Genomic DNA, 26836 nt, shown 5'->3' on the forward strand with positions numbered 1-26836 from the left:
GGTACACCTCCGGAGCCCGGACACGCCACTTCCGCTCTGTGCGTTCCACCCTTCCCGATCACTTCCTGTCCGTGCGTTCCATCACTCATTCACTTTGTGCGCTCCACCCTACTTCCGCATTTACGCTAATTTCCGGTCCGTGCGTTCCACTACTCATTCATCTTGTGCGCTCCACCATACTTCCGCTCTGTGCGTTCCACCCTACTTCCGCCCTCCCGATCACATCCGGTCCGTGCGGTCCATCACTCGTTCATCTTGTGCGCTCCACCATACTTTCGAGTAACACCTTACATCCGCCCTAATCCCCTCCCCCTGTGCTCCATAACTACATCCGGGTCTCTAGGTGGAAGGAACAGAGAGAAGTCATCAGGTAATGGTGCTGTTATTATACAGGTGGAGCAGCCTGTGGTGTCCTGTTATTATTATTATACAGGGGGAGCAGCCTGTGGTGTCCTGTTATTATTATTATTATACAGGTGGAGCAGCCTGTGGTGTCCTGTTATTATTATTATTCAGAGGGAGCAGCCTGTGGTGTCCTGTTATTATTATTATACAGGTGGAGCAGCCTGTGGTGTCCGGTTATTATTATTATACAGAGGGAGTAGACTGTGGTGTCCTGTTATTACTATTATACAGAGGGAGTAGACTGTGGTGTTCTGTTATTATTATTATGCAGGTGGAGCAGCCTGTGGTGTCTTGTTATTACTATTATACAGAGGGTGCAGATTGTGGTGTGCAGTTATTATTGTTATAAGGGGGAGCAGCCTGTGGTGTCCTGTTGTTGTTGTTGTTGTTGTTATTATTATTATTATTATTATTATACAGCTGGAGCAGCCTGTGGTGTCCGGTAATTACTATTATACAGAGGGAGCAGACTGTGGTGTCCTGTTATTATTATACAGGGGGAGCAGCCTGTGGTGTCTTATTATTATTATACAGGAGGAGCTGCCAGTGGTGTCCTGTTATTACTATTATACAGGGGGAGCAGACTGTGGTGTCCTGTTGTTATTATTATTATTATTATTATTATTATTACTACTATTATTATACAGGAGGAGCAGCCTGTGATGTCCTGTTATTATTATTATTATTATTATTATTATTATTAATAATATTATTATTATACAGGGGGAGCAGCCTGTGGTGTCCTATTATTATTATTATTATTATTATTATTATTAATAATATTATTATTATACAGGGGGAGCAGCCTGTGGTGTCCTATTATTATTATTATTATTATTATTAATAATATTATTATACAGGGGGAGCAGCCTGTGGTGTCCTATTATTATTATTATTATTATTATACAGGGGAGCAGCCTGTGGTCCTGTTGTTGTTGTTGTTGTTGTTATAATTATTATTATTATTATTATTATTATTATTATACATGGGGATCAGCCTGTAGTGTCCTGTTGTTGTTATTATTATTATACAGGTGGAGCAGACTGTGGTGTCCTGTTATTTTTATACAGGGGGAGCAGCCGTGCTGTCCTGTTATTATTATACAGAGGGAGCAGCCTGTGGTGTCCTATTATTATTATGCAGAGGGAGCAGCCAGTGGTGTCCTATTATTATTATGCAGAGGGAGCAGCCAGTGGTGTCCTGTTGTTGTTATTATTATTATTATTCAGGGGGAGCAGCCTGTGGTGTCCTGTTGTTATTATTATTATTATTATACAGGTGGAGCAGACTGTGGTGTCCTGTTATTTTTTTTATACAGGGGGAGCAGCCGTGGTGTCCTGTTATTAATATTATTCAGGGGGAGCAGCCTGTGGTGTCCTGTTATTATTATTATTATTATTATTATTATTATTATTATTATTATACAGGAAGAGCAGCCTGTTGTGTCCTTTTATTTTTATACAGGGGGAGCAGCCATGGTGTCCTGTTATTAATATTATACAGGTGGAGCAGCCTATGGTGTCCTCTTACTATTATTATTATTATTCAGGGGGAGCAGCCTGTGGTGTCCTGTTGTTGTTGTTGTTGTTGTTATTATTATTATTATTATTATTATTATTATTATTATTATTATACAGGGGGAGCAGCCTGTGGTGTCCAATTATTATGCAGGAGGAGCAGCCAGTGGTGTCCTTTTGTTATTATTATTATTATTATTATTATTATTATTATTATACAAGGGGAGCAGCCTGTAGTGTCCTGTTCTTGTTATTAATATTATACAGGGGGAGCAGCCTGTGTGTCCTATTATTATTATTATTATACTTAAGGGGCAGCCTGTCGTGGCCTGTTATTATTATTATAATTATTATTATTATTATTATTACACAGGAGGAGCACCCTGTGGTGTCCTGTTTATTATTATACAGGGGGAGCAGCCTGTGGTGTCCTGTTATTCTTATACAGGGGGAGCAGACTATGGTGTCATGTTATTATTATACAGGGGGAGCAGCGTGTGGTGTCCTGTAGTTATTATTATACAAGTGGAGCAGACTGTGTTGTCCTGTTATTTTTATACAGGGGTAGCAGCCTGTGGTGTCCTGTAATTATTATTATACAGGGGGAGCAGTCCCTTGTGTCCAGTTATTATTACTATTATACAGGGGGAGCAGCCTGTGGTGTCCTTTTATTATTACACAGGGGGAGCAGTCTGTGGTGTCCTGTTGTTATTATTATTATACAGGGGGTGCAGCCTGTGGAGTCTCATTATTATTATTATTATTATTATTATTATTATTATACAGGAGGAGCAGCCTGTGGTGTCCTGTTAGTATTATTATTATACAGGGAGAGCAGCCTGTGGTGTCCTGTTATTATTATACAGGGGGAGCAGCCTGTGGTGTTCTGATATTATTATTATTATTATTATTATTATTATTATTCAGGGGGAGCAGCCTGTGGAGTCCTGTTGTTATTATTATTTATTATTATTATGCAGGGGGAGCAGCCTGTGGTGTCTTGTTTTTATTATTATTATACAGGGGGAGCAGCCTGTGGTGTCCTGTTGTTGTTATTATTATTATTATTATTATTATAATACAGGAGGAGCAGCCTGTAGTGTCCTGTTGTTGTTATTATTATACAGATGGAGCAGCCTGTGGTGTCCTGTTGTTGTTATTATTATTATTATTATTATTATTATTATTATTATTATTATACAGGAAGAGCAGGCTTTGGAGTCCTGTTGTTGTTGTTATTATTTATGGGGAGCAGCCTGTGGTGACCTGTTGTTGTTGTTGTTGTTGTTATTATTATTATACAGGGGGAGCAGCCTTTGGTGTCCTGATATTATTATTATTCAGTAGGAGCAGCATGTGGTGTCCTATTATTATTATTATTATTATTATTATGATGCAAGCGGAGTAGCCTGTGGTGTCCTGTTGTTGTTGTTATTATTATTATTATTATTATTATTAATAATTATTATTATTATTATTATTATTATGCAGGGGGAGCAGCCTGTGGTGTCCTGTTATTATTATTATACAGGAGGAGTAGCCTGTGGTGTCCTATTATTATTATTATTATTATGCAGGGGGAGCAGCCTGTGGTGTCCTGTTATTATTATTATACAGGAAGAGCAGCCTGTGGTGTCCTATTATTATTATTATTATTATTATTATTATTATTATTATTATTATACAGGAGGAGCAGCCTGTGGTGTCCTGTTGTTGTTATTATTATTATACAGACGGAGCAGCCTGTGGTGTCCTGTTATTATAATACAGGAGGAGCAGCCTGTTGTGTCCTTTTGTTGTTGTTATTATTATTATCATCATTATTATACAGGAGGTGCAGCCTGTGGTGTCCTGTTATTATAATACAGGAGGAGCAGCCAGGGGAGCAGTCTGTGGTGTCCTGTTAATATTATTATTATTATTATTATACAGGGGGAGCAGCCTGTGGTGTCCTTTTATTATTATACTGGAGGAGAAGCCTGTGGTGTCCTGTTATTATTTTTATTTAGGGGGAGCAGCCTGTGGTGACCTGTTAATATTATACAGGGGGAGCAGCCTGTGGTGTCCTGATATTATTATGCAGGAGGAGCAGCCTGTGGTGTCCTGTTGTTGTTGTTGTTGTTGTTGTTGTTGTTATTATTCGTATTATACAGGGGGAGCAGCCTGTGGTGTCCTGTTGTTGTTATTATTATTATTATACAGGGGGAGCAGCCTGTGGTGTCCTGTTATTATTATTATGCAGGAGGAGCAGCCTGTTGTGTCTTTTTGTTGTTGTTATTAATATTATACAGGGGAAGCAGCCTATGGTGTCCTATTATTATTTTTATTTATTATACAGGGGGAGCAGCCTGTGGTGTATTGTTGTTATTATTATACAGGAGGAACAGCCTGTGGTGTCCTATTATTATTATACAGAAGGAGCAGCCTGTTGTGTCCTACTTTTATTATTATACAGGGGGAGCAGCCTGTGGTGTCCTGTTTATTATTATTATTATTATTATTATTATTATACAGGGGGAGCAGCCTGTGGTGTCCTATTATTATTATTATTATTATTATTATTATTATACAGGGGGAGCAGCTTGTGGCTCTGTTCCCTGGGTACTTGTGACGGAGACGCTCCGGCTCTAGGCACACCACCACAGACGCTCTCCTGGATCACGTGGCTGCTTCTGAAGGTAGGAGGTAAGAGAGTCCCCCCGACGGGACCCGCCATTAAATCGCGTTCCGGTCATGGTCTAAGGAGATGGACTGCAACGCTTTTTTTAAAGGGTTTGTTTACATTATTAAGTATTGATACATATTGTGGGCACCAATTCTTCTATTGTGTTATATATATATATATATATATACACTAGTCCAGTGCAGTTTTCACCATGATGTCTAACACAAAGGACGAGAAATCCGTGGACGCTCCCGTATCATGCACCAGGGATTTGCCTGAGAGGAAAGTTTCGAATGATGGTCTGTGTAATATGTGGCAGTCAGCACGCAGCTCCTGCAGCCAATCAGGAGCCACCTTGGGCGGCATTCTCTACTATGCTTAATACGCTTGTGACACGTCTTACACCCCCTATGTCCCTGTGGTAAATCTGCCCTGGGCAGATCATTTTTCTACCCAGTTAATCCAATTAAATCAATCTTTGGTTAGAATAAAACCTACCCCACATCCCTCTGGGGCCAAGGGGTCATCTAAGCGGGCCGCTTCCTCCTCACAATCCACTAATATCTCAGATGATTCGTCTGATGAGGATGGAGAATATACTGACCCGACAGACACTGATACAGCCGCTTCTGACGAGGAATCTACAACTCAGGTTGATGTCTCTGACCTAGTGGAGGCTATTAAGCAGATTCTACAAATCACTGATGATGTAGATCCCACTACTGTGTCTAAGAAACCTGATCAATTCAAACGTCAGAAGGTAGCTAAAATAGTATTACTGCATTCTGACTATTTAGAAAACATACAGATGTGTCCACTTACATCTTTGCAATTTTGCTAAAGTTTGCACAACGGCCCTCATTCCGAGTTGTTCGCTCGTTATTTTTTTTCGCTACGGAGCGATTAGTCGCAAACTGCGCATGCGCAATGTTCGCAGTGCGCCTGCGCCAAGTAAATTAGCTCAAAAGTTTGGTATTTTACTCCCGGCATAACAAGGTTTTTTCATCGTTCTGCTGATCGTAGTGTGATTGACAGGAAGTGGGTGTTTCTGGGCGGAAACTGGACGTTTTCTGTGAGTGTGTAAAAACGCAGGCGTGTCAGGGAAAAACGCGGGAGTGTCTGGATAAATGGGGGAGTGGCTGGGCGAACGCTGGGTGTGTTTGTGATGTCAAACCAGGAACGAAAAGGACAGAACTGTGTAGGAGTAGGTCTGGAGCTACTCAGAAACTGCTAAGAAATTTCTCTTCGCATTTCTGCTAATCTTTCGTTCGCTATTCTGCTAAGCTAAGATTCACTCCCAGTAGGCGGCGGTTTAGCGTGTGCAAAGCTGCTAAAAGCAGCTAGCGAGCGCACAACTCGGAATGAGGCACAACATGCAAAACACTGCTAATCTGTTTTTCACGAGTAGCGAGTGGATGGATTTTAACATTTTTGCTTGCCATAATAGAATATGTATAAAGTAACATATTAAAGAAGCAAATTAAGAAAAATCACAAGACATGGCTAAATCTCTAAGTCTATTGCATGCAAAACTGATATACATGTTGCGATATAACAAAGATGTATGTGGACACATCTGTACGTCAGGAACCCTGGTCTTCTCCAGGGAAGAGATTCTCCCTGTCTAAAAAGATGCTCTAGCTCATTATCCCCTCCCTGCTGAGTTGTGTAACAAGTGGGAAAATTCACCACCGGTGGATTCCCATCATGTCACCCGTCTTGTAGTGTCATCTACTCTGCCTGTCACCACTGTCACCTCACTGAAGCCCAAAGCAAAACAATCCTGGGCTGTCCATCAACCTGCTTCTAAACACGACAAGCCTGCTGCATGACTGGGTAGGCCTCCCGCTGGGGGATACCAGGGTGGGTGGCCGACTTCTGTGGTTCACCCAGGTCTGGTTAATGACTTCAGACGCATCGGTGCGAGAAGTCGTCTCTCATGGATACGCAGTTTTTTTTCAAGAGACGTCCCTTTCGCCAGTTCTGCACAACTGTTATTCCTTCGGACCCATTGAAGGCGCAAGCTCTACACCTGGTTGTGTGTTCCCTCCGGGATACAGGAGTGATATTGCCGGTCCCTCTGTCCCAGAGAGGCGGAGGATACTACTCTATCCTGTATCTAGTCCAGAAACCCAATGGGTCTTTCCGGCCTATACTCAACCTCAAATTACTGAACAAATTTGTGAGAGTGTCCAAGTTCCGTATGGAAACGATGCGCTCGATTGTACTTGCCATGGACCCCGGAGATTATATGGTATTCCTGGATATACAAGATGCTTATCTGCATATACCTATTGCCATATCACATCAGCTATATCTGCAGTTTGCTATTGGCAACCTTCACTATCAATTCCAGGCTCTGCCGTTTGGACTGGCAACGGCTCCTCGGATCTTCAACAAAGTTATGTCCGTGATGACGGCTCATCTCCGTCAACTGGTAATAAGGATCCTGCTGTATCTGGACTACTTGCTGATCCTAGCGAACTCCCACAATGTCCTCCTCAGTCACCTGCAGCTGACTGTAAACTTCCTACAAGCCCACGGACAACACCACCACGGTGGCACACATAAACCATCAAGGCAGCACTCTAAGCCACATAGCAATGATGGAAGTGTCAACATGTTTTGTTGGGTGGAACGCCATCTGCCAGCAATATCAGCAGTGTTCATTCAGGGAGTCCTCAACTGGGAAGCGGATTTCCTCAGTCGTCAGGATGTGCACGCCGGAGAGTGGAGTCTTCATCAGGAAGTCTTTCAGCTCCTAGTGGACAAGTGGGGTCTACCAGATGGCGTCTCGACACAATCACAAAGTTGCCACAAGGGTATCGGACTTAGGCGCTTTGTCCTGTCGTCCACCCTTTTTGATATTTCATCGTGACCGAGCAGTTCTCCAAACTCGCCCTGGTTATTTACGTAAGGTGGTGTAATTGTTTCACCTTAACCAAGAGATTGTGGTTCCGGCCTTCATCTCTTCTGACTTGTCCTCCAAAGAGCAGTCTTTGGATGTGGTAAGGGAGATATATATATATATATATATATATATATATATATATATAAAACTGCCTTTATTAGGAGGTCTGATGCCCTTTTTGTACTATTTGGTTTCTGCAAACGTGGCTGGGCTGCGAATTAGCTGACCTTGGCCAGATGGATTAGAATGGTGATTGCACAAGCTTATGCTCAGCCTGGGCTCAAAGCTCCTGCTGTTATTTAATAACCAATCTACTCAGTCTGTTGGACCTTCTTGGGCGGCCCGCCGTGGCGCGTCCACAGAACAATTGTGCAAGGCGGCTACGTGGTCCTTAGTGCCTTAGTGAACACTTTCATTAGGTTCTATGCCTTTGATACCTCTGCCTCCCAGGATGCTTCCTTTGGATGCTGGGTTCTCGTACCCGCTAAGGCATGTCCCCTCCCTTGAGGAACTGCTTTGGGACATCCCCGATGTATTCCCTGTGGAGCACAGAGTACTCCGCTGCAGAAAAGGAGATTTATGGTAGACTTACCATGGTTAAATCTCTTTCTGCGAGGTACACTTGGTTCCACAGGGCGCCCGCCCTGACGCACTTATCTTCTATGGATTTGTATGGCATTATCCGCTGGTCCCTTCTCCTGTCGTGAGAACATGGTTCTATGTGACTAACATCTACCGTCTCTTTTACCAGCTTCTGCATTGTACTGGTTAACAAAACTGAGCTCACAGTGCCTCGAGGTGGGGTTATAGAGGAGACCCCGCAATGCATCCTGGGACAGTCTAAAGCTTTAGCCAGTTGGTGCCTCTAGATGAAGATCCATCTCTACACCCCGATGTATTCCCTGTGAAACCCAGTGTACCTCGCAGAAAGAGATTTAACCATGGTGACTCTACCACAAATCTCCTTATTATTATACAGGGGGAGCAGCCTGTAGTGTCTTGTTGTTGTAGTTGTTGTTGTTATTATTGTTATTATTATTATTATTATTATTATTATTATACAGGGGTAGCAGCCTGTAGTGTCCTGTTGTTGTTGTTGTTGTTGTTATTATATAAGAGCAGCAGCCTGTGGTGTCCTCTTTTTCTTATAATACAGGGAGAGCAGGCTGTGCTGTCCTGTTGTTGTTGTTATTATTATTATTATACAGTGTGAGCACCTGTAATGTCCTGTTAATATTTATTTTACAGTGTGAGCGGCCTGTAGTGTCCTGTTATTAATAATAATAATAATAATAAGCCACAGGCTGCTCACCCAGTATTATTATCATCATCATCATCATCATCATCATCATCATCATCATCATCATCATAATCACCACAGGGACATCAGTTATATCCAGGGCTTAAAGTGGTCCTGGTGAGGTGGTGGAACTCATGGAGGAGGACCATGTAGGCACCAGGACCTGAGGAAGGAGTAGGTGGCTGCAGCTCATCAGTAACACTAGTGCCGCCTGTATCATCGATTGACGCAGATGATGGGGTGGGCTTTTCTATTGGAATTACTGTGCAGGGCAATGGAGATGGTGGAACTAGTTCCCCCTACCATTACAGATGGTGGAACTCAGTTCCACCTTGTCCTCCCCCACTTTAACCCCTGGTTATATCTATAGTAATAATGCATGGACATGACTAGGGAGGTGAGGGGGTCTGGAAGCATCACAGCGACATCACTTATTTATAGTAATAATACTGGGACATGACTGGGGAGGTGAGGGGATCTGGGAGCATCACAGTGACATTACTTATATCTATAGTAATAATACAGGGACATGACTGGGGAGGTGAGGGGATCTGGGAATGTCACAGTGACATTACTTCTATCTATAGTAATAATACAAGGACATAACTGGGGAGGTGAGGGGATCAGGGAGGGTCACAGTGACATCACTTATATCTATAGTAATAATACAGGGACATGACTGGGGAGGTGAGGGGATCTGGGAATGTCACAGTGACATTACTTCTATCTATAGTAATAATACAAGGACATAACTGGGGAGGTGAAGGGATCTGGGAGGGTCACAGTGGCATCACTTATATCTATAGTAATAATACAGGTAAATGATTGGGGAGGTGAGGGGATCTGGGAGTATCACTGTGATGTCACTTATATCTATAGTAATAATACAGGCACATGACTGAGGAGGTGAAGGGATTTGGGCATGTCACAATAACATCACTTATATCTATAGTAATAATACAGGAACATAACTGGGGAGGTGAGGGGATCTGGGCATGTCACAGTGACATCACTTATATCTATAGTAATAATACAGGGACATGACTGGGGAGGTGAGGGGGGTCTGGGAGCATCACAGTGACATCACTTATAGCTATAGTAATAATACAGGGACATGAATGTAGAGGTGAGGTGATCTGGGAGTGTCACAATGACATCACTTATATCTATATTAATAATACAGGGACATGACTGGGGAGAGGAGGGGATCTGGGAGTGTCACAGTGACATCATTTATCTATAGTAATAATACAGGGACATGACTGGGGAGAGGAGGGGATCTGGGAGTGTCACAGTGACATCACTTATCTATAGTAATAATACAGGGACATGACTGGGGAGGTGAGGGAATCTGGGAGTGTCACAGTGACATAATTTATATCTATAGTAATAATACAGGGACATGACTGGGGAGGTGAGGGGATCTGGGAGTATTTACAGTGATATTGATGTCTCCAACATTTTGCAGGGTTACACAGTAGTGAAGAAGACATCTAATGAGTGTGAGACACCCAGCATACATCTCCATGTGTCAGGAGGACTGAGCAGGACCCAGAGCCCCATCACGGTGCCTCTACGTCACTCACTGATACATGAGAGACACAATGACCAAAAGATCCTGGAACTCGGCAACAAGATCATTCAGCTGCTGACTGGAGAGGTGACTGCTGAGAATGGGGCATTATACAGTAACACCGGGGGACGTGTCTGCGTTATGACCGGAGAGGTGACTGCTGGGAATGAGGCATTATACAGTAACACCGGGGGACGTGTCTGCGTGATGACCGGAGAGGTGACTGCTGGGAATGGGACATTATACAGTAACACCGGCGGGCGTGTCTGGGTGATGACCGGAGAGGTGACTGCTGGGAATGAAGCATTATACAGTAACACCAGGGGCGTGTCTGGGTGATGGCCGGAGAGGTGACTGCTGGGAATGGGACATTATACAGCAACACCAGGGGATGTGTCTCGGTGATGACTGAAGAGGTGACTGCTGGGAATGGGACATTATACAGCAACACCAGGGGATGTGTCTCGGTGATGACTGAAGAGGTGACTGCTGGGAATGGGACATTATACAGTAACACCAGGGGATGTGTCTGGGTGATGACTGGAGAGGTGACTGCTGGGAATGGGACATTATACAGTAACACCAGGGGACGTGTCTGGGTGATGACTGGAGAGGTGACTGCTGGGAATGGGACATTATACAGTAACACCAGGGGACGTGTCTGGGTGATGACTGAAGAGGTGACTGCTGGGAATGGGACATTATACAGCAACACCAGGGTATGTGTCTCGGTGATGACTGACTAGGTGACTGCTGGGAATGGGACATTATACAGCAACACCAGGGGATGTGTCTCGGTGATGACTGAAGAGGTGACTGCTGGGAATGGGACATTATACAGCAACACCAGGGGATATGTCTGGGTGATGACTGGAGAGGTGACTGCTGGGAATGGGACATTATACAGTAACACCAGGGTATGTGTCTCGGTGATGACTGACTAGGTGACTGCTGGGAATGGGGCATTATACAGTAACACCAGGGGATGTGTCTGGGTGATGACTGGAGAGGTGACTGCTGGGAATGGGGCATTATAGAGTAACACCAGGGGATGTGTCTCGGTGATGACTGGAGAGGTAACTGCTGGGAATGGGGCATTATACAGTAACACCGGGGGATGTGTCTGGGTGATGACTGGAGAGGTGACTGCTGGGAATGGGGCATTATACAGTAACACCAGGGGATGTGTCTGGGTGATGACTGTATCACTGTGTGTCAGGTTCCTATAAGGTGTCAGGATGTCACTGTATATGTCTCCATGCAGGAGGAGGAGTATATAGAGGAACACAGGGGTCTGTACAAGGACGTGATGATGGAGAATCACCGACCCCTCACATCACTCGGTAAGAGGAGACTGTCATGTATTGTACAGGGGGGAGCAGGTATGGGGGCCCCTATATACACACATCATCTGATAATCACATATATACACTGTACTCAGTCACTGTGTGTCTCCTACAGATGGGCCCAGTAACAGAGATACCCCAGAGAGATGTCCCCGTCCTCTGTATTCCCAGGATTGTACAGAGGAGAATCACAGGACCCCACAGGAGGATCAGGTAGGTGGGATTTAGGGTCTCACCAATATACTAAAGTGACTGTCACTATAAGATCTGTAGAGGAGCTGTGTGTCTTATACACTAATATTATACTGTTTCACTTCAGTTTAATCTGACTGTATGTAAATGTCATTATAGTGTTTGTTTGTTTGTTTTTTAGGTTGAACGTCTGTCTGATATTAAAACAGAAGATACAGAGGGAGAAGAAGAGACGGATGTGACTGATATAAAGGCAGAAGATCTAGAGAGAGAAGAAGAGACGTATGTGACTGATATAAAGGCAGAAGATATAGAGGGAGAAGAAAAGACGTATGTGACTGATATGAAGGCAGAAGATATAGAGGGAGAAGAAGAGACGTATGTGACTGATATAAAGGCAGAAGATATAGAGGGAGAAGAAGAGACGTATGTGACTGATATGAAGGCAGAAGATATAGAGGGAGAAGAAGAGACATATGTGACTGATATAAAGGCAGAAGATACAGAGGGAGAAGAAGAGACGTATGTGACTGATATAAAGGCAGAAGATATAGAGGGAGAAGAAGAGACGTATGTGACTGATATAAAGACAGAAGATATAGAGGGAGAAGAAGAGACGTATGTGACTGATATAAAGGCAGAAGATATAGAGGGAGAAGAAGAGACGTATGTGACTGATATGAAGGCAGAAGATACAGAGGCAGAAGACGAGATGTATGTGACTGATATAAAGGCAGAAGATATAGAGGGAGAAGAAGAGACGTATGTGACTGATATGAAGGCAGAAGATATAGAGGGAGAAGAAGAGACGTATGTGACTGATATAAAGGCAGAAGATATAGAGGGAGAAGAAGAGACGTATGTGACTGATATGAAGGCAGAAGATATAGAGGGAGAAGAAGAGACGTATGTGACTGATATAAAGGCAGAAGATACAGAGGGAGAAGAAGAGACGTATGTGACTGATATAAAGGCAGAAGATATAGAGGGAGAAGAAGAGACGTATGTGACTGATATAAAGGCAGAAGATATAGAGGGAGAAGAAGAGACGTATGTGACTGATATAAAGGCAGAAGATATAGAGGGAGAAGAAGAGACATATGTGACTGATATAAAGGCAGAAGATATAGAGGGAGAAGAAGAGGCATATGTGACTGATATGAAGGCAGAAGATACAGAGGCAGAAGACGAGATGTATGTGACTGATATAAAGGCAGAAGATATAGAGGGAGAAGAAGAGACGTATGTGACTGATATGAAGGCAGAAGATATAGAGGGAGAAGAAGAGACGTATGTGACTGATATAAAGGCAGAAGATATAGAGGGAGAAGAAGAGATGTATGTGACTGATATGAAGTCAGAAGATATAGAGGGAGAAGAAGAGACGTATGTGACTGATATAAAGGCAGAAGATATAGAGGGAGAAGAAGAGATGTATGTGACTGATATAAAGGCAGAAGATATAGAGGGAGAAGAAGAGACGTATGTGACTGATATAAAAGCAGAAGATATAGAGGGAGAAGAAGAGACGTATGTGACTGATATAAAGGCAGAAGATATAAAGGGAGAAGAAGAGACGTATGTGACTGATATAAAGGCAGAAGATATAGAGGGAGAAGAAGAGACGTATGTGACTGATATGAAGGCAGAAGATACAGAGGGAGAAGAAGAGACGTATGTGACTGATATAAAGACAGAAGATATAGAGGGAGAAGAAGAGACGTATGTGACTGATATAAAGGCAGAAGATATAGAGGGAGAAGAAGAGACGTATGTGACTGATATAAAGGCAGAAGATATAGAGGGAGAAGAGGAGACGTATGTGACTGATATAAAGGCAGAAGATATAGAGGGAGAAGAAGAGACGTATGTGAGGGGCGATCAGCAATGTAAAAAGGAGGAAATCCCTACAGATATTGGCACAGGTGAGTAATAAACACTTATTACAGAAGAGAGTCACATATTCTCCTTGCTCAGTCCCTACAGCAATCTCTTATCCTACACCCTCCTCTGTCAGTACAGACTAATGAGGGAAATGTATCTGCCCAGATGGGGGAGTCAGGAGCCATCAGCCCCTATTATACTCCTGCTCTCCCCCTCACATCATGTCACTTTGTGTTACCAGCCCAGAGATCTGACCAGTCTCCTCCCCACACTCTCTGGTGTATCTCATACATCAGGAGCCATCAGCCCCTATTATACTCCTGCTCTCCCCCTCATATCATGTCACTGTGTATTACCAGCCCAGAGATCTGACCAGTCTCCTCCCCACACTCTCTGTTGTATCTCATACATCAGGAGCCATCAGCCCATATTATACTCCTGCTCTCCCCCTCACATCATGTCACTGTGTGTTACCAGCTCAGAGATCTGACCTGTCTCATCTCTACACTCTCTTGTGTATCTCATACATCAGGAGCCATCAGCCCCTATTATACTCCTGCTCTCCCCCTCACATCATGTCACTGTGTGTTACCAGCCCAGAGATCTGACCAGTGTCCTCCCCACACTCTCTGGTGTATCTCATACATCAGAAGCCATCAGCCCCTATTATACTCCTGCTCTCCCCCTCACATCATGTCACTGTGTGTTACCAGCCCAGAGATCTGACCAGTCTCCTCCCCTCAGTCTCTGGTGTATCTCATACATCAGGAGCCATCAGCCCCTATTATACTCCTGCTCTCCACTCACATCATGTCACTGTGTGTGTTGCCAGCCAGAGATCTGACCAGTCTCCTCCCCACACTCTCTGGTGTCTCTCATACATCAGGAGACATCAGCCCCTATTATACTCCTGCTCTCCCCCTCACATCATGTCACTGTGTGTTACCAGCCCAGAGATCTGACCAGTGTCCTCCCCACACTCTCTGGTGTATCTCATACATCAGAAGCCATCAGCCCCTATTATACTCCTGCTCTCCCCCTCACATCATGTCACTTTGTGTTACCAGCCCAGAGATCTGACCAGTCTCCTCCCCACACTCTCTGGTGTATCTCATACATCAGGAGCCATCAGCCCCTATTATACTCCTGCTCTCCCCCTCATATCATGTCACTGTGTATTACCAGCTCAGAGATCTGACCTGTCTCCTCCCCACACTCTCTTGTGTATCTCATACATCAGGAGCCATCAGCCCTTATTATACTCCTGCTCTCCTCCTTACATCATGTCACTATGTGTCACCAGCCCAGAGATCTGACCAGTCTCCTCCCCACACTCTCTGTTGTATCTCATACATCAGGAGCCATCAGCCCATATTATACTCCTGCTCTCCCCCTCACATCATGTCACTGTGTATTACCAGCTCAGAGATCTGACCTGTCTCCTCTCTACACTCTCTGGTGTATCTCATACATCAGGAGCCATCAGCCCCTATTATACTCCTGCTCTCCCCCTCACATCATGTCACTGTGTGTTACCAGCCCAGAGATCTGAACAGTCTCCTCCCCACACTCTCTGGTGTATTACATACATCAGGAGCCATCAGCCCCTATTATACTCCCGCTCTCCCCCTCACATCATGTCACTGTGTGTTACCAGCCCAGAGATCTGACCAGTCTCCTCTCCTCACTCTCTGGTGTATCTCATACATCAGGAGCCATCAGCCCCTATTATACTCCCGCTCTCCCCCTCACATCATGTCACTGTGTGTTACCAGCCCAGAGATCTGACCAGTCTCCTCTCCTCACTCTCTGGTGTATCTCATACATCAGGAGCCATCAGCCCCTATTATACTCCCGCTCTCCCCCTCACATCATGTCACTGTGTGTTACCAGCCCAGAGATCTGACCAGTCTCCTCCCCTCACTCTCTGGTGTATTTCATACATCAGGAGCCATCAGCCCCTATTATACTCCCGCTCTCCCCCTCACATCATGTCACTGTGTGTTACCAGCCCAGAGATCTGACCAGTCTCCTCTCCTCACTCTCTGGTGTATCTCATACATCAGGAGCCATCAGCCCCTATTATACTCCCGCTCTCCCCCTCACATCATGTCACTGTGTGTTACCAGCCCAGAGATCTGACCAGTCTCCTCTCCTCACTCTCTGGTGTATCTCATACATCAGGAGACATCAGCCCCTATTATACTCCTGCTCTCCCCCTCACATCATGTCACTGTGTGTGTTGCCAGCCAGAGATCTGACCAGTCTCCTCCCCACACTCTCTGGTGTATCTCATACATCAGGAGCCATCAGCCCCTATTATACTCCTGCTCTCCCCCTCACATCATGTCACTGTGTGTTACCAGCCCAGAGATCTGACCAGTCTCCTCCCCACACTCTCTGGTGTATCTCATACATCAGGAGCCATCAGCCCCTATTATACTCCTGCTCTCCCCCTCACATCATGTCACTGTGTGTTACCAGCCCAGAGATCTGACCAGTCTCCTCCCCTCACTCTCTGGTGTATCTCATACATCAGGAGACATCAGCCCCTATTATACTCCTGCTCTCCTCCTCACATCATGTCACTGTGTGTTACCAGCCCAGAGATCTGACCAGTCTCCTCCCGACACTCTCTGGTGTATCTCATACATCAGGAGACATCATCCCCTATTATACTCCTGCTCTCCCCTCACATCATGTCACTGTGTGTTACCAGCCCAGAGATCTGACCAGTCTCCTCCCCACACTCTCTGGTGTATCTCATACATCAGCCATCATCCCCTATTCTACTCCTGCTCTCCCCCTCACATCATGTCACTGTGTGTTACCAGCCCAGAGATCTGACCAGTCTCCTCCCCACACTCTCTGGTGTATCTCATACATCAGGAGCCATCAGCCCCTATTATACTCCTGCTCTCCCCCTCACATCATGTCACTGTGTGTTACCAGCCCAGAGATCTGACCAGTCTCCTCCCCTCAGTCTCTGGTGTATCTCATACATCAGGAGCCATCAGCCCATATTATACTCCTGCTCTCCCCCTCACATCATGTCACTGTGTATTACCAGCTCAGAGATCTGACCTGTCTCATCTCTACACTCTCTGGTGTATCTCATACATCAGGAGCCATCAGCCCCTATTATACTCCTGCTCTCCCCCTCACATCATGTCACTGTGTGTTACCAGCCCAGAGATCTGACCAGTGTCCTCCCCACACTCTCTGGTGTATCTCGTACATCAGAAGCCATCAGCCCCTATTATACTCCTGCTCTCCCCCTCACATCATGTCACTGTGTGTTACCAGCCCAGAGATCTGACCAGTCTCCTCCCCTCAGTCTCTGGTGTATCTCATACATCAGGAGCCATCAGCCCCTATTATACTCCTGCTCTCCCCCTCACATCATGTCACTGTGTGTGTTGCCAGCCAGAGATCTGACCAGTCTCCTCCCCACACTCTCTGGTGTCTCTCATACATCAGGAGACATCAGCCCCTATTATACTCCTGCTCTCCCCCTCACATCATGTCACTGTGTGTTACCAGCCCAGAGATCTGACCAGTGTCCTCCCCACACTCTCTGGTGTATCTCATACATCAGAAGCCATCAGCCCCTATTATACTCCTGCTCTCCCCCTCACATCATGTCACTTTGTGTTACCAGCCCAGAGATCTGACCAGTCTCCTCCCCACACTCTCTGGTGTATCTCATACATCAGGAGCCATCAGCCCCTATTATACTCCTGCTCTCCCCCTCACATCATGTCACTGTGTATTACCAGCTCAGAGATCTGACCTTTCTCCTCCCCACACTCTCTGGTGTATCTCATACATCAGGAGCCATCAGCCCTTATTATACTCCTGCTCTCCTCCTTACATCATGTCACTATGTGTCACCAGCCCAGAGATCTGACCAGTCTCCTCCCCACACTCTCTGTTGTATCTTATACATCAGGAGCCATCAGCCCATATTATACTCCTGCTCTCCCCCTCACATCATGTCACTGTGTATTACCAGCTCAGAGATCTGACCTGTCTCCTCTCTACACTCTCTGGTGTATCTCATACATCTGGAGCCATCAGCCCCTATTATACTCCTGCTCTCCCCCTCACATCATGTCACTGTGTGTTACCAGCCCAGAGATCTGAACAGTCTCCTCCCCACACTCTCTGGTGTATTACATACATCAGGAGCCATCAGCCCCTATTATACTCCCGCTCTCCCCCTCACATCATGTCACTGTGTGTTACCAGCCCAGAGATCTGACCAATCTCCTCTCCTCACTCTCTGGTGTATCTCATACATCAGGAGCCATCAGCCCCTATTATACTCCCGCTCTCCCCCTCACATCATGTCACTGTGTGTTACCAGCCCAGAGATCTGACCAGTCTCCTCTCCTCACTCTCTGGTGTATCCCATACATCAGGAGCCATCAGCCCCTATTATACTCCCGCTCTCCCCCTCACATCATGTCACTGTGTGTTACCAGCCCAGAGATCTGACCAGTCTCCTCCCCTCACTCTCTGGTGTATTTCATACATCAGGAGCCATCAGCCCCTATTATACTCCCGCTCTCCCCCTCACATCATGTCACTGTGTGTTACCAGCCCAGAGATCTGACCAGTCTCCTCTCCTCACTCTCTGGTGTATCTCATACATCAGGAGCCATCAGCCCCTATTATACTCCCGCTCTCCCCCTCACATCATGTCACTGTGTGTTACCAGCCCAGAGATCTGACCAGTCTCCTCTCCTCACTCTCTGGTGTATCTCATACATCAGGAGACATCAGCCCCTATTATACTCCTGCTCTCCCCCTCACATCATGTCACTGTGTGTGTTGCCAGCCAGAGATCTGACCAGTCTCCTCCCCACACTCTCTGGTGTATCTCATACATCAGGAGCCATCAGCCCCTATTATACTCCTGCTCTCCCCCTCACATCATGTCACTGTGTGTTACCAGCCCAGAGATCTGACCAGTCTCCTCCCCACACTCTCTGGTGTATCTCATACATCAGGAGACATCAGCCCCTATTATACTCCTGCTCTCCCCCTCACATCATGTCACTGTGTGTTACCAGCCCAGAGATCTGACCAGTGTCCTCCCCACACTCTCTGGTGTATCTCATACATCAGGAGTCACCAGCCCCTATTATACTCCTGCTCTCCCCTCACATCATGTCACTGTGTGTGTTGCCAGCCAGAGATCTGACCAGTCTCCTCCCCACACTCTCTGGTGTATCTCATACATCAGGAGACATCAGCCCCTATTATACTCCTGCTCTCCCCCTCACATCATGTCACTGTGTGTTACCAGCCCAGAGATCTGACCAGTCTCCTCCCCACACTCTCTGGTGTATCTCATACATCAGGAGACATCAGCCCCTATTATACTCCTGCTCTCCCCCTCACATCATGTCACTGTGTGTTACCAGCCCAGAGATCTGACCAGTCTCCTCCCCACACTCTCTGGTGTATCTCATACATCAGGAGACATCAGCCCCTATTATACTCCTGCTCTCCCCCTCACATCATGTCACTGTGTGTTACCAGCCCAGAGATCTGACCAGTCTCCTCCCCACACTCTCTGGTGTATCTCATACATCAGGAGCCATCAGCCCCTATTATACTCCTGCTCTCCCCCTCACATCATGTCACTGTGTGTTACCAGCCCAGAGATCTGACCAGTCTCCTCCCCTCACTCTCTGGTGTATCTCATACATCAGGAGACATCAGCCCCTATTATACTCCTGCTCTCCTCCTCACATCATGTCACTGTGTGTTACCAGCCCAGAGATCTGACCAGTCTCCTCCCGACACTCTCTGGTGTATCTCATACATCAGGAGACATCATCCCCTATTATACTCCTGCTCTCCCCTCACATCATGTCACTGTGTGTTACCAACCCAGAGATCTGACCAGTCTCCTCCCCTCACTCTCTGGTGTATCTCATACATCAGGAGACATCATCCCCTATTATACTCCTGCTCTCCCCTCACATCATGTCACTGTGTGTTACCAACCCAGAGATCTGACCAGTCTCCTCCCCTCACTCTCTGGTGTATCTCATACATCAGGAGCCATCAGCCCCTATTATACTCCTGCTCTCCCCCTCACATCATGTCACTGTGTGTTACCAGCCCAGAGATCTGACCAGTCTCCTCCCCACACTCTCTGGTGTATCTCATACATCAGCCATCATCCCCTATTATACTCCTGCTCTCCCCCTCACATCATGTCACTGTGTGTTACCAGCCCAGAGATCTGACCAGTCTCCTCCCCACACTCTCTGGTGTATCTCATACATCAGGAGCCATCAGCCCCTATTATACTCCTGCTCTCCCCCTCACATCATGTCACTGTGTGTTACTAGCCCAGAGATCTGACCAGTCTCCTCCCCACACTCTTTGGTGTATCTCATACATCAGGAGCCATCAGCCCCTATTATACTCCTGCTCTCCCCCTCACATCATGTCACTGTGTGTTACCAGCCCAGAGATCTGACCAGTCTCCTCCCCACACTCTCTGGTGTATCTCATACATCAGGAGCCATCAGCCCCTATTATACTCCTGCTCTCCCCCTCACATCATGTCACTGTGTGTTACCAGCCCAGAGATCTGACCAGTCTCCTCCCCTCACTCTCTGGTGTATCTCATACATCAGGAGACATCAGCCCCTATTATACTCCTGTTCTCCCCCTCACGTCATGTCACTGTGTGTTACCAGCCCAGAGATCTGACCAGTCTCCTCCCCACACTCTCTGGTGTATCATACATCAGGAGCCATCAGCCCCTATTATACTCCTGCTCTCCCCCTCACATCATGTCACTATGTGTCACCAGCAATGTGGACCCCAGCATCCTCTACGGACTATGAGAAAAACATTTACCGGTAGGTAGCAAAATCCTATTTTCTGCAGCGGGGTACACTGTGATACCACAGGGAATTACATCGGGGTGTAGAGTTGGATCTTGGTCCGAGGCACCAACAGGCTAAAACTTTGACTGTTCCCAGGATGCATTGCACGCCTCCTCTATAACCCCGCCTCCGTGCACAGGAGCTCAGTGTGTAAGTTGGTGCCGGCAGATAACAGGGAGCGCTGCGCTGGGCGGCCCTGAAAAGAGATTTTCTGAAGAAAGAAGAATTCAAGGGTCGCAGCATAGACACTTAGAAGTTCTATATGTCAGTCTGACATATCGTGCTGCGGCTCCATCACCTCCCCCGGCGGCGCTGTATACTCCCGCGCCCTGGTTCCTGGGTACTTACAGCGGAGGGCTCAGTTTCTCTTCCTCGGGCACATACACTCGCCGCTGCTCTCCGGGATCGCGTGGCCGCATCAAGGGAGGAGGTAAGAGGGTCCCCCAGGAGAGACCCGATGAAATCGCGATCCGGTGCGGTCTCCGGGAGATGGACCGTGTTCGCTGGCGTGGACACTGTGTTGGTACAAGGACCCCACTAGACCACCAGAGCAAGGGCACAGGTCAGATTCTCCCTATAATCCATTTTTATGAAGGCCCGCAGTACCCGGTGGTGGTCCCCAGCAAGGGGATAAGGCTCTGGCCTGTAGCCCCTCCCCCAGCCGCCATTTCCTGAAATGTTTCCGCCCTGGAGCTGCATATTTCTCTTTCTCCCTCACTCTCTGTCAGCGTTTGGCGCCATCACTATATGCTGCGCTGATTCTGGGACTGCTGGGTGATGCCTCCTCTGTAAAGCCGCCTGCCTCATCAGCACTGAGCATTTACAGGACACTTACGTATTCTACATGTCGTTTACACAGTGTTAGTTAACTCAGTACACTGTACACAGTACCCTCACTGGCAAACTAAGCCTTAAAACTGTTCTGTCTCCATTTTAAGCACAAATTACCTCAGCCAGTATAAAAAAGCGGGAAGACCACGTGCCATTGAAGGGGCGGGGCTTCACAATGAGTGGATCCAGCAGCTCACCAGTGCAATTTTTCCTCTGCAGTTGACACAGACGCTGACCGACAGGGACGCGCAGCTCCTCCGGTGTGACTCCAGATTACCTCAGCGGTACCACGGGGTCATAGCAGGGTGGGAGCGACTATTAGTGTACTAAGTCCCCAATCTGGGAACTTAGTCTGCGACCCGGCTAAGCTTGGCATTAGCGATAAGGGTGCGGTTTGCTGGCTCCAAATACCTCTGTGTCTCTCTGGAAGGGCTCCTTGTGGGTTAATTGTGTTTTTAACCTTTCGTGTGTGTGTGTGTGTGTGTGTGTGTGTGTTGTCACATTTAAAATATGTCAGGCAAAGTGTGTGTTTCATGTACAGCAGAGTGTTCCTCTTCCTCAGGGAGCTCACTATTATGTACTCGGTGTAGTGCACCCTCCCAGGCTAGCGGGGCTGAACCAGCGTGGCTGGATTCCCTCAAAGGAATTATTTCTAATATCTCTAATAAATTGTCCTGCAATGAGAAAGAGACGCAATACTGAAGTCTGTGGATGAGATTATGATCAGAGACTCAGTCCCCAAACAAGCGTCTCAGTCCTTTGCCATTTGTCCACAAAAACGAACTCTGGCCCATATCTTGCAGTCTGACTCTGACGCTGAGGGGTCAGACATGGTAGAGGATGAGGTGGATTCAGAAGGGGGTGATGGAGCTCTGTCACAGGGAATACAGGCTCTTATAGACGCTATCAGAGATGTTCTGCAAATATCTGATAAGGTGACAGAGGAGTGTGAGGAATCTTATTTTAATGTAAAAAAGAAGTCCTCAGTCACTTTTCCTGTGTCAAAGGAATTAAATACCCTGTTTGAAGAACCGTTGGTTAATCCTGATAAGACATTTCAAATCCCTAAAAGGTTACTCTCAACTTTTTTTTTTCCTCCTGAGGATAGTAAAACATGGGAATGTCCACTGATAGTGGATGCATCTGTGTCTAGCTTGTCACGAAAAATTGTACTGCCTGTCTATGGTGCAGCCTCCCTGAAAGACACGACTGATCGTAAGATTGAGACTGGCTCAGAGACCCACTTTAGCATGTGCGTTGATTACTAAAGCCATTGCTAAATGGTCGGGTAACCTTATTGAAGGGTTGGATTCCTTATCTAGGGGGGAGATTGTGTTACTCCTGCAACATATACAGGACTCTGCAAACTTTATGGTGGAAGCCATAAAAGAAGTAGGTATGCTTAATGCACGCACCACTGCTATGGCAGTATCAGCACGCAGCGGCTTATGGTTACGCCAGTGGATTGCTGATGCGGACGTGGAAGGCCTACCCTTCACATTCTGATCTGACCACCTCACCAGGCTTACCTATGCTTTGCACTACAGGACTGTCACTACCAGTTCCAGGCTCTGCCATTTGGTCTCTCCACGACACTGAGGGTGTTCACCAAGTTGATGGCAGAGATGATGTTTCTCCTTCGCAAGCAGGGAGTGAACATAATTCCGTACCTGGACGATCTGAAAAAAAGCACAGTCCATGGAAAGGTTGTTGAGCAGCATTGGTCTCACAACCAAACTACTCCTGGATCATGGTTGGATTCTAAATCTCCCGAAATCTCATTTAGAGCCAACTCTGAGATTTCCATTCATGGGAATGATACTGGACACAGAGTCGCAGAAGGTGTTCCTTCCATTGGAAAAGGCATTGGTAATCCAGTCGATGGATCAGGATATCCTGAAGCCAACACGGATATTGGTACATCTATTCATTCGCCTTCTTGGGGAAATTCTTACAAGGTGCTTCAGTACGTAAGGTTTCATGTGAGGCCCTTCCAGCTGGACCTGTTGGACAAATGGTCCAGATCGCATCTTCACGTGCACCAGAGGATCTGTCTGTCGCCAAAGGCCAGGCTCTCCCTTCTGTGGTGGCTACTGACTTCTCACCTAATTGAGGGCCGAAGGTTCGGGATTCAGAATTGGATTCTGCTAACCACAGGCGCAAGCCTTAGAGGTTGGGGGAGCAGTCAACCAGGGGCTGCAGTTTCAAGGAAGATGGTCAAGTCAGGAAGTCCTTCCAATCAACTTTCTGCAACTCAGGGCTATATACAACGCCCTACTGCAGGCCTCATATCTTCTTCAAGATCTGGCAATTCAGGTTCAGTCGGACAATGTGACAGCAGTAACGTACATAAACCGACAGGGAGGAACGAAAAGCAGAGCAGCAATGTCAGAGATATCAAGAATTCTCCTCTGGGTGGAAAAACATGCTGTGGCGTTGTTGGCAGTCTTCATTCCGGGAGTAGACAACTGGGAAGCAGGCTTCCTTAGCACACACGACCTGCACCCGGGGGAGTGGGGCCTTCACTGGGAGCTGTTCAGGTGCTTGACACATTGATGGGGATGTCCACAAATCGACATGATGGCCTCTTGTCTCAACACGAAGCTCAAGTAGTATTGTTCCAGGTCGAGAGACTCAGAGGCAGTGGCAGTGGACGCTCTGACAACTCCATGGGTCTATCAGATGGTGTACATGTTCTCTTCACTTCCGCTGATCCCAAGAATTCTCAAAAGAATATAAAGGGAAAAAGTTAAAGCAATTCTCATTGCTCCGGACTGGCCAAGAAGGGCCTGGTACGCGGACCTTCTGGGGATGCTCCTGGAAGATCCGTGGCCTCTACCTCTTAACGAGGATCTCCTGTAATGGTCCGTTTGTCTATCAAGACTTAACACGGCTACGTTTGACGGCATGGTGGTTGAACGGCTGATTCTAGCCAGGAGAGGCATTCCTGACAAGGTAATCCATTTTGATCCAAGCCAGGAAGTGGGTAAGGTCTAAACATTACCACTGTATTTGGAAGAAATATGTCTCTTGGTGTGAGAGTAGAAAATATTCTGCGGGTGTGGATGTGGGCCTACGTCTGGGCTCCGTAAAAGTCCAGATTTCAGGCTTGTCCATTTTCTTTCAGAAACAATTGGCGTCTCTCTTCCTGAAGTCCAGACGTTCTTGAAAGGGCTTCAGCACATCCAGCCTCCCTTTGTGCCTCCCACGGCACCTTGGGATCTCAATTTGGTGCTGCGGTTCCTCCAATCGGACTGGTTTGAACCGTTACAGGAGGTAGACGTAAAATTTCTTACGTGGAAAGCTGTCACACTGTTGGCCTTGGCTTCTGCAAGACATGTGTCGGAGCTGGTGACGATGTCTTACAAGAGCCCCTATTTAATCTTCCATGAGGATAGAGCTGAACTCAGGACTCGTCAGCAATTTCTTCCTAAGGTGGTGTCGGCGTTTCACATCAACCAACCAATTGTGGTTCCGGTTGTGACTGACACCTCTATTACTTCAAAGTCTTTGGTTGTTGTGAGGGCTTTGAAGGTGTATATGAAGAGAACAGCTCGTCACAGGAAATCGCACTCGCTGTTTGTTCTTTACGATCCCAATAAGATTGGGTGTCCTGCTTCAAAGCAGGCTATTGCACGCTGGATCAGGCTCACTATCCAGCATGCTTATTCCACGGCAGGATTGGCGATTCCAAAATCTGTACAGGCCCACTCGACTAGGTCAGTGGGTTCTTCTTAGGCGGCTGCCCGCGGTTTCTCGGCATTACAGCTCTGCCGAGCAGCTACTTGGTCAGGTTCGAACACTTTTGCAAAGTTCTATAAGTTCGATACCTTGGCCTCTGAGGACCTTCAGTTTGGTCAGTCAGTTCTGCAGGACCCTCAGCACTCTCCTATCCGGTTTGGGAGCTTTGGTACTTCCCCATGGTACTAAATGGATCCCCAGTATCCTCTAAGACATAAGAGAAAATAGGATTTTAATTACCTACTGGTAATTCCGTTTCTCGTAGTCCGTAGAGGTTATTGGGGATCCATTTAGTACCATGGGGTATAGACGGGTCCACTAGGAGCCAAAGAAAAGGATTTACCAGTAGGTAATTAAAATCCTATTTTTTGCAACGAGGCCTGGACTTTGGTCTTCGTCTGGCTTCCCTCAAAGTTCACATATGGTTTCAGAGAAAGAGAGTGCATCTATACCTGACGTTCATACATTCACTCAGGGTGTGTTATGGATTCAGCCTCCCTATGTCCCTCCTGTGCCTCTATGGGATCTGTCTGTTGTCCTGAATGCCCTGCAAGCGTCTCCATTTGAGCCTCTTGAGTCGGCGGACCTTAAATGACTCACGACCATGGTCCTGTTTTTACTGGCTATTGCCTCTTCTAGAAGGGTGTCAGACTTAGGCGCAGTGCCCTGTCATCCACCCTTTCTGATATTTCATCGTGACCGGGCAATTCTACAAACTCGTCCCAGTTATTTACCTAAGGTGGTGCCATCGTTTCACCTTAACCAAGAGATTGTGGTTCCGGCCTTTGTCTCTTCTAAATTGTCCTCCAAAGAGTGGTCTTTGGGTGTGGTAAGGGCTCTCTGTATCTACGTGGAGAGGACTGCCTCCATCAGGAGGTCAGATACCCTTTTTGTGCTGTTTGGTTTCCTAAAACGTGGCTGGCCTGCGAATAATTAACCCTTAGCCGGATGGATTAGAATGGTGGTTGCACAAGCTTATGCGCAGGCTGGACTCTCAGCTCCTACTGCTATTAAAGCCCATTCTACTCAGGCGGTTGGACCTTCTTGGGCGGCCCGCCGTGTTGCGTCCCCAGAACAATTGTGGAAGGTGGCTACATTGTCCTCAGAGAACACGTTCTTTAGGTTCTGTCTTTAATACTTCCACCTCCCGGGATGCTTCCTTTGGACGCCAGGTTCCCTTACATGCTAAGGCGCGACCCCTCCCTTGAGGAACTGCTTTAGGACATCCCTGATGTTTCCCTGTGGAATACAGTGTACCCTGCTGCCGAAAAGGAAATTTATGGTAGACTTACCATGGTTAACTCTCTCTTTCTGCTAGGTACATTGGGTTACACAGGGCTGTTTGTATGGCATTAGCCAATGGTCCCTTCTCCTGTCATGAGAATGTGGTTCTATGTGACAAACATCTGCCTTCTCTCTTACCTGCTCCTACATTGGACTGGTTAACGAAGTGCCAGGAGGTGGGGTCATAGAGGAGGCCCCAATGCATCCTGGGACAGCTTAAGCGTTAGCCTGTTGGTGCCTCTGGATAAAGATTCACTCTACACCTCAAA

The 26836-nt window shown here is 46.6% G+C and overlaps 1 protein-coding gene across 1 annotated transcript in view; it reads left to right on the forward strand.

The window, feature by feature from the left end:
• Positions 1 to 319: 319 nt before the first annotated feature.
• The window catches only part of LOC134984167 (oocyte zinc finger protein XlCOF22-like), a 110167-nt gene continuing 83650 nt past the window's right edge, over positions 320 to 26836 (forward strand). Inside the window, exons 1-5 of the mRNA XM_063949790.1 lie at positions 320 to 370; positions 10268 to 10459; positions 11637 to 11715; positions 11834 to 11931; positions 12092 to 13835. Coding sequence (XP_063805860.1) covers positions 11682 to 11715; positions 11834 to 11931; positions 12092 to 13835 — 1876 coding nt within the window. The 5' untranslated portion in view covers positions 320 to 370; positions 10268 to 10459; positions 11637 to 11681. The remainder of the gene's footprint in view (positions 371 to 10267; positions 10460 to 11636; positions 11716 to 11833; positions 11932 to 12091; positions 13836 to 26836) is intronic.

Source organism: Pseudophryne corroboree (genome assembly GCF_028390025.1).
Source record: "Pseudophryne corroboree isolate aPseCor3 chromosome 3 unlocalized genomic scaffold, aPseCor3.hap2 SUPER_3_unloc_4, whole genome shotgun sequence".
Lineage (NCBI taxonomy): Eukaryota > Metazoa > Chordata > Amphibia > Anura > Myobatrachidae > Pseudophryne > Pseudophryne corroboree.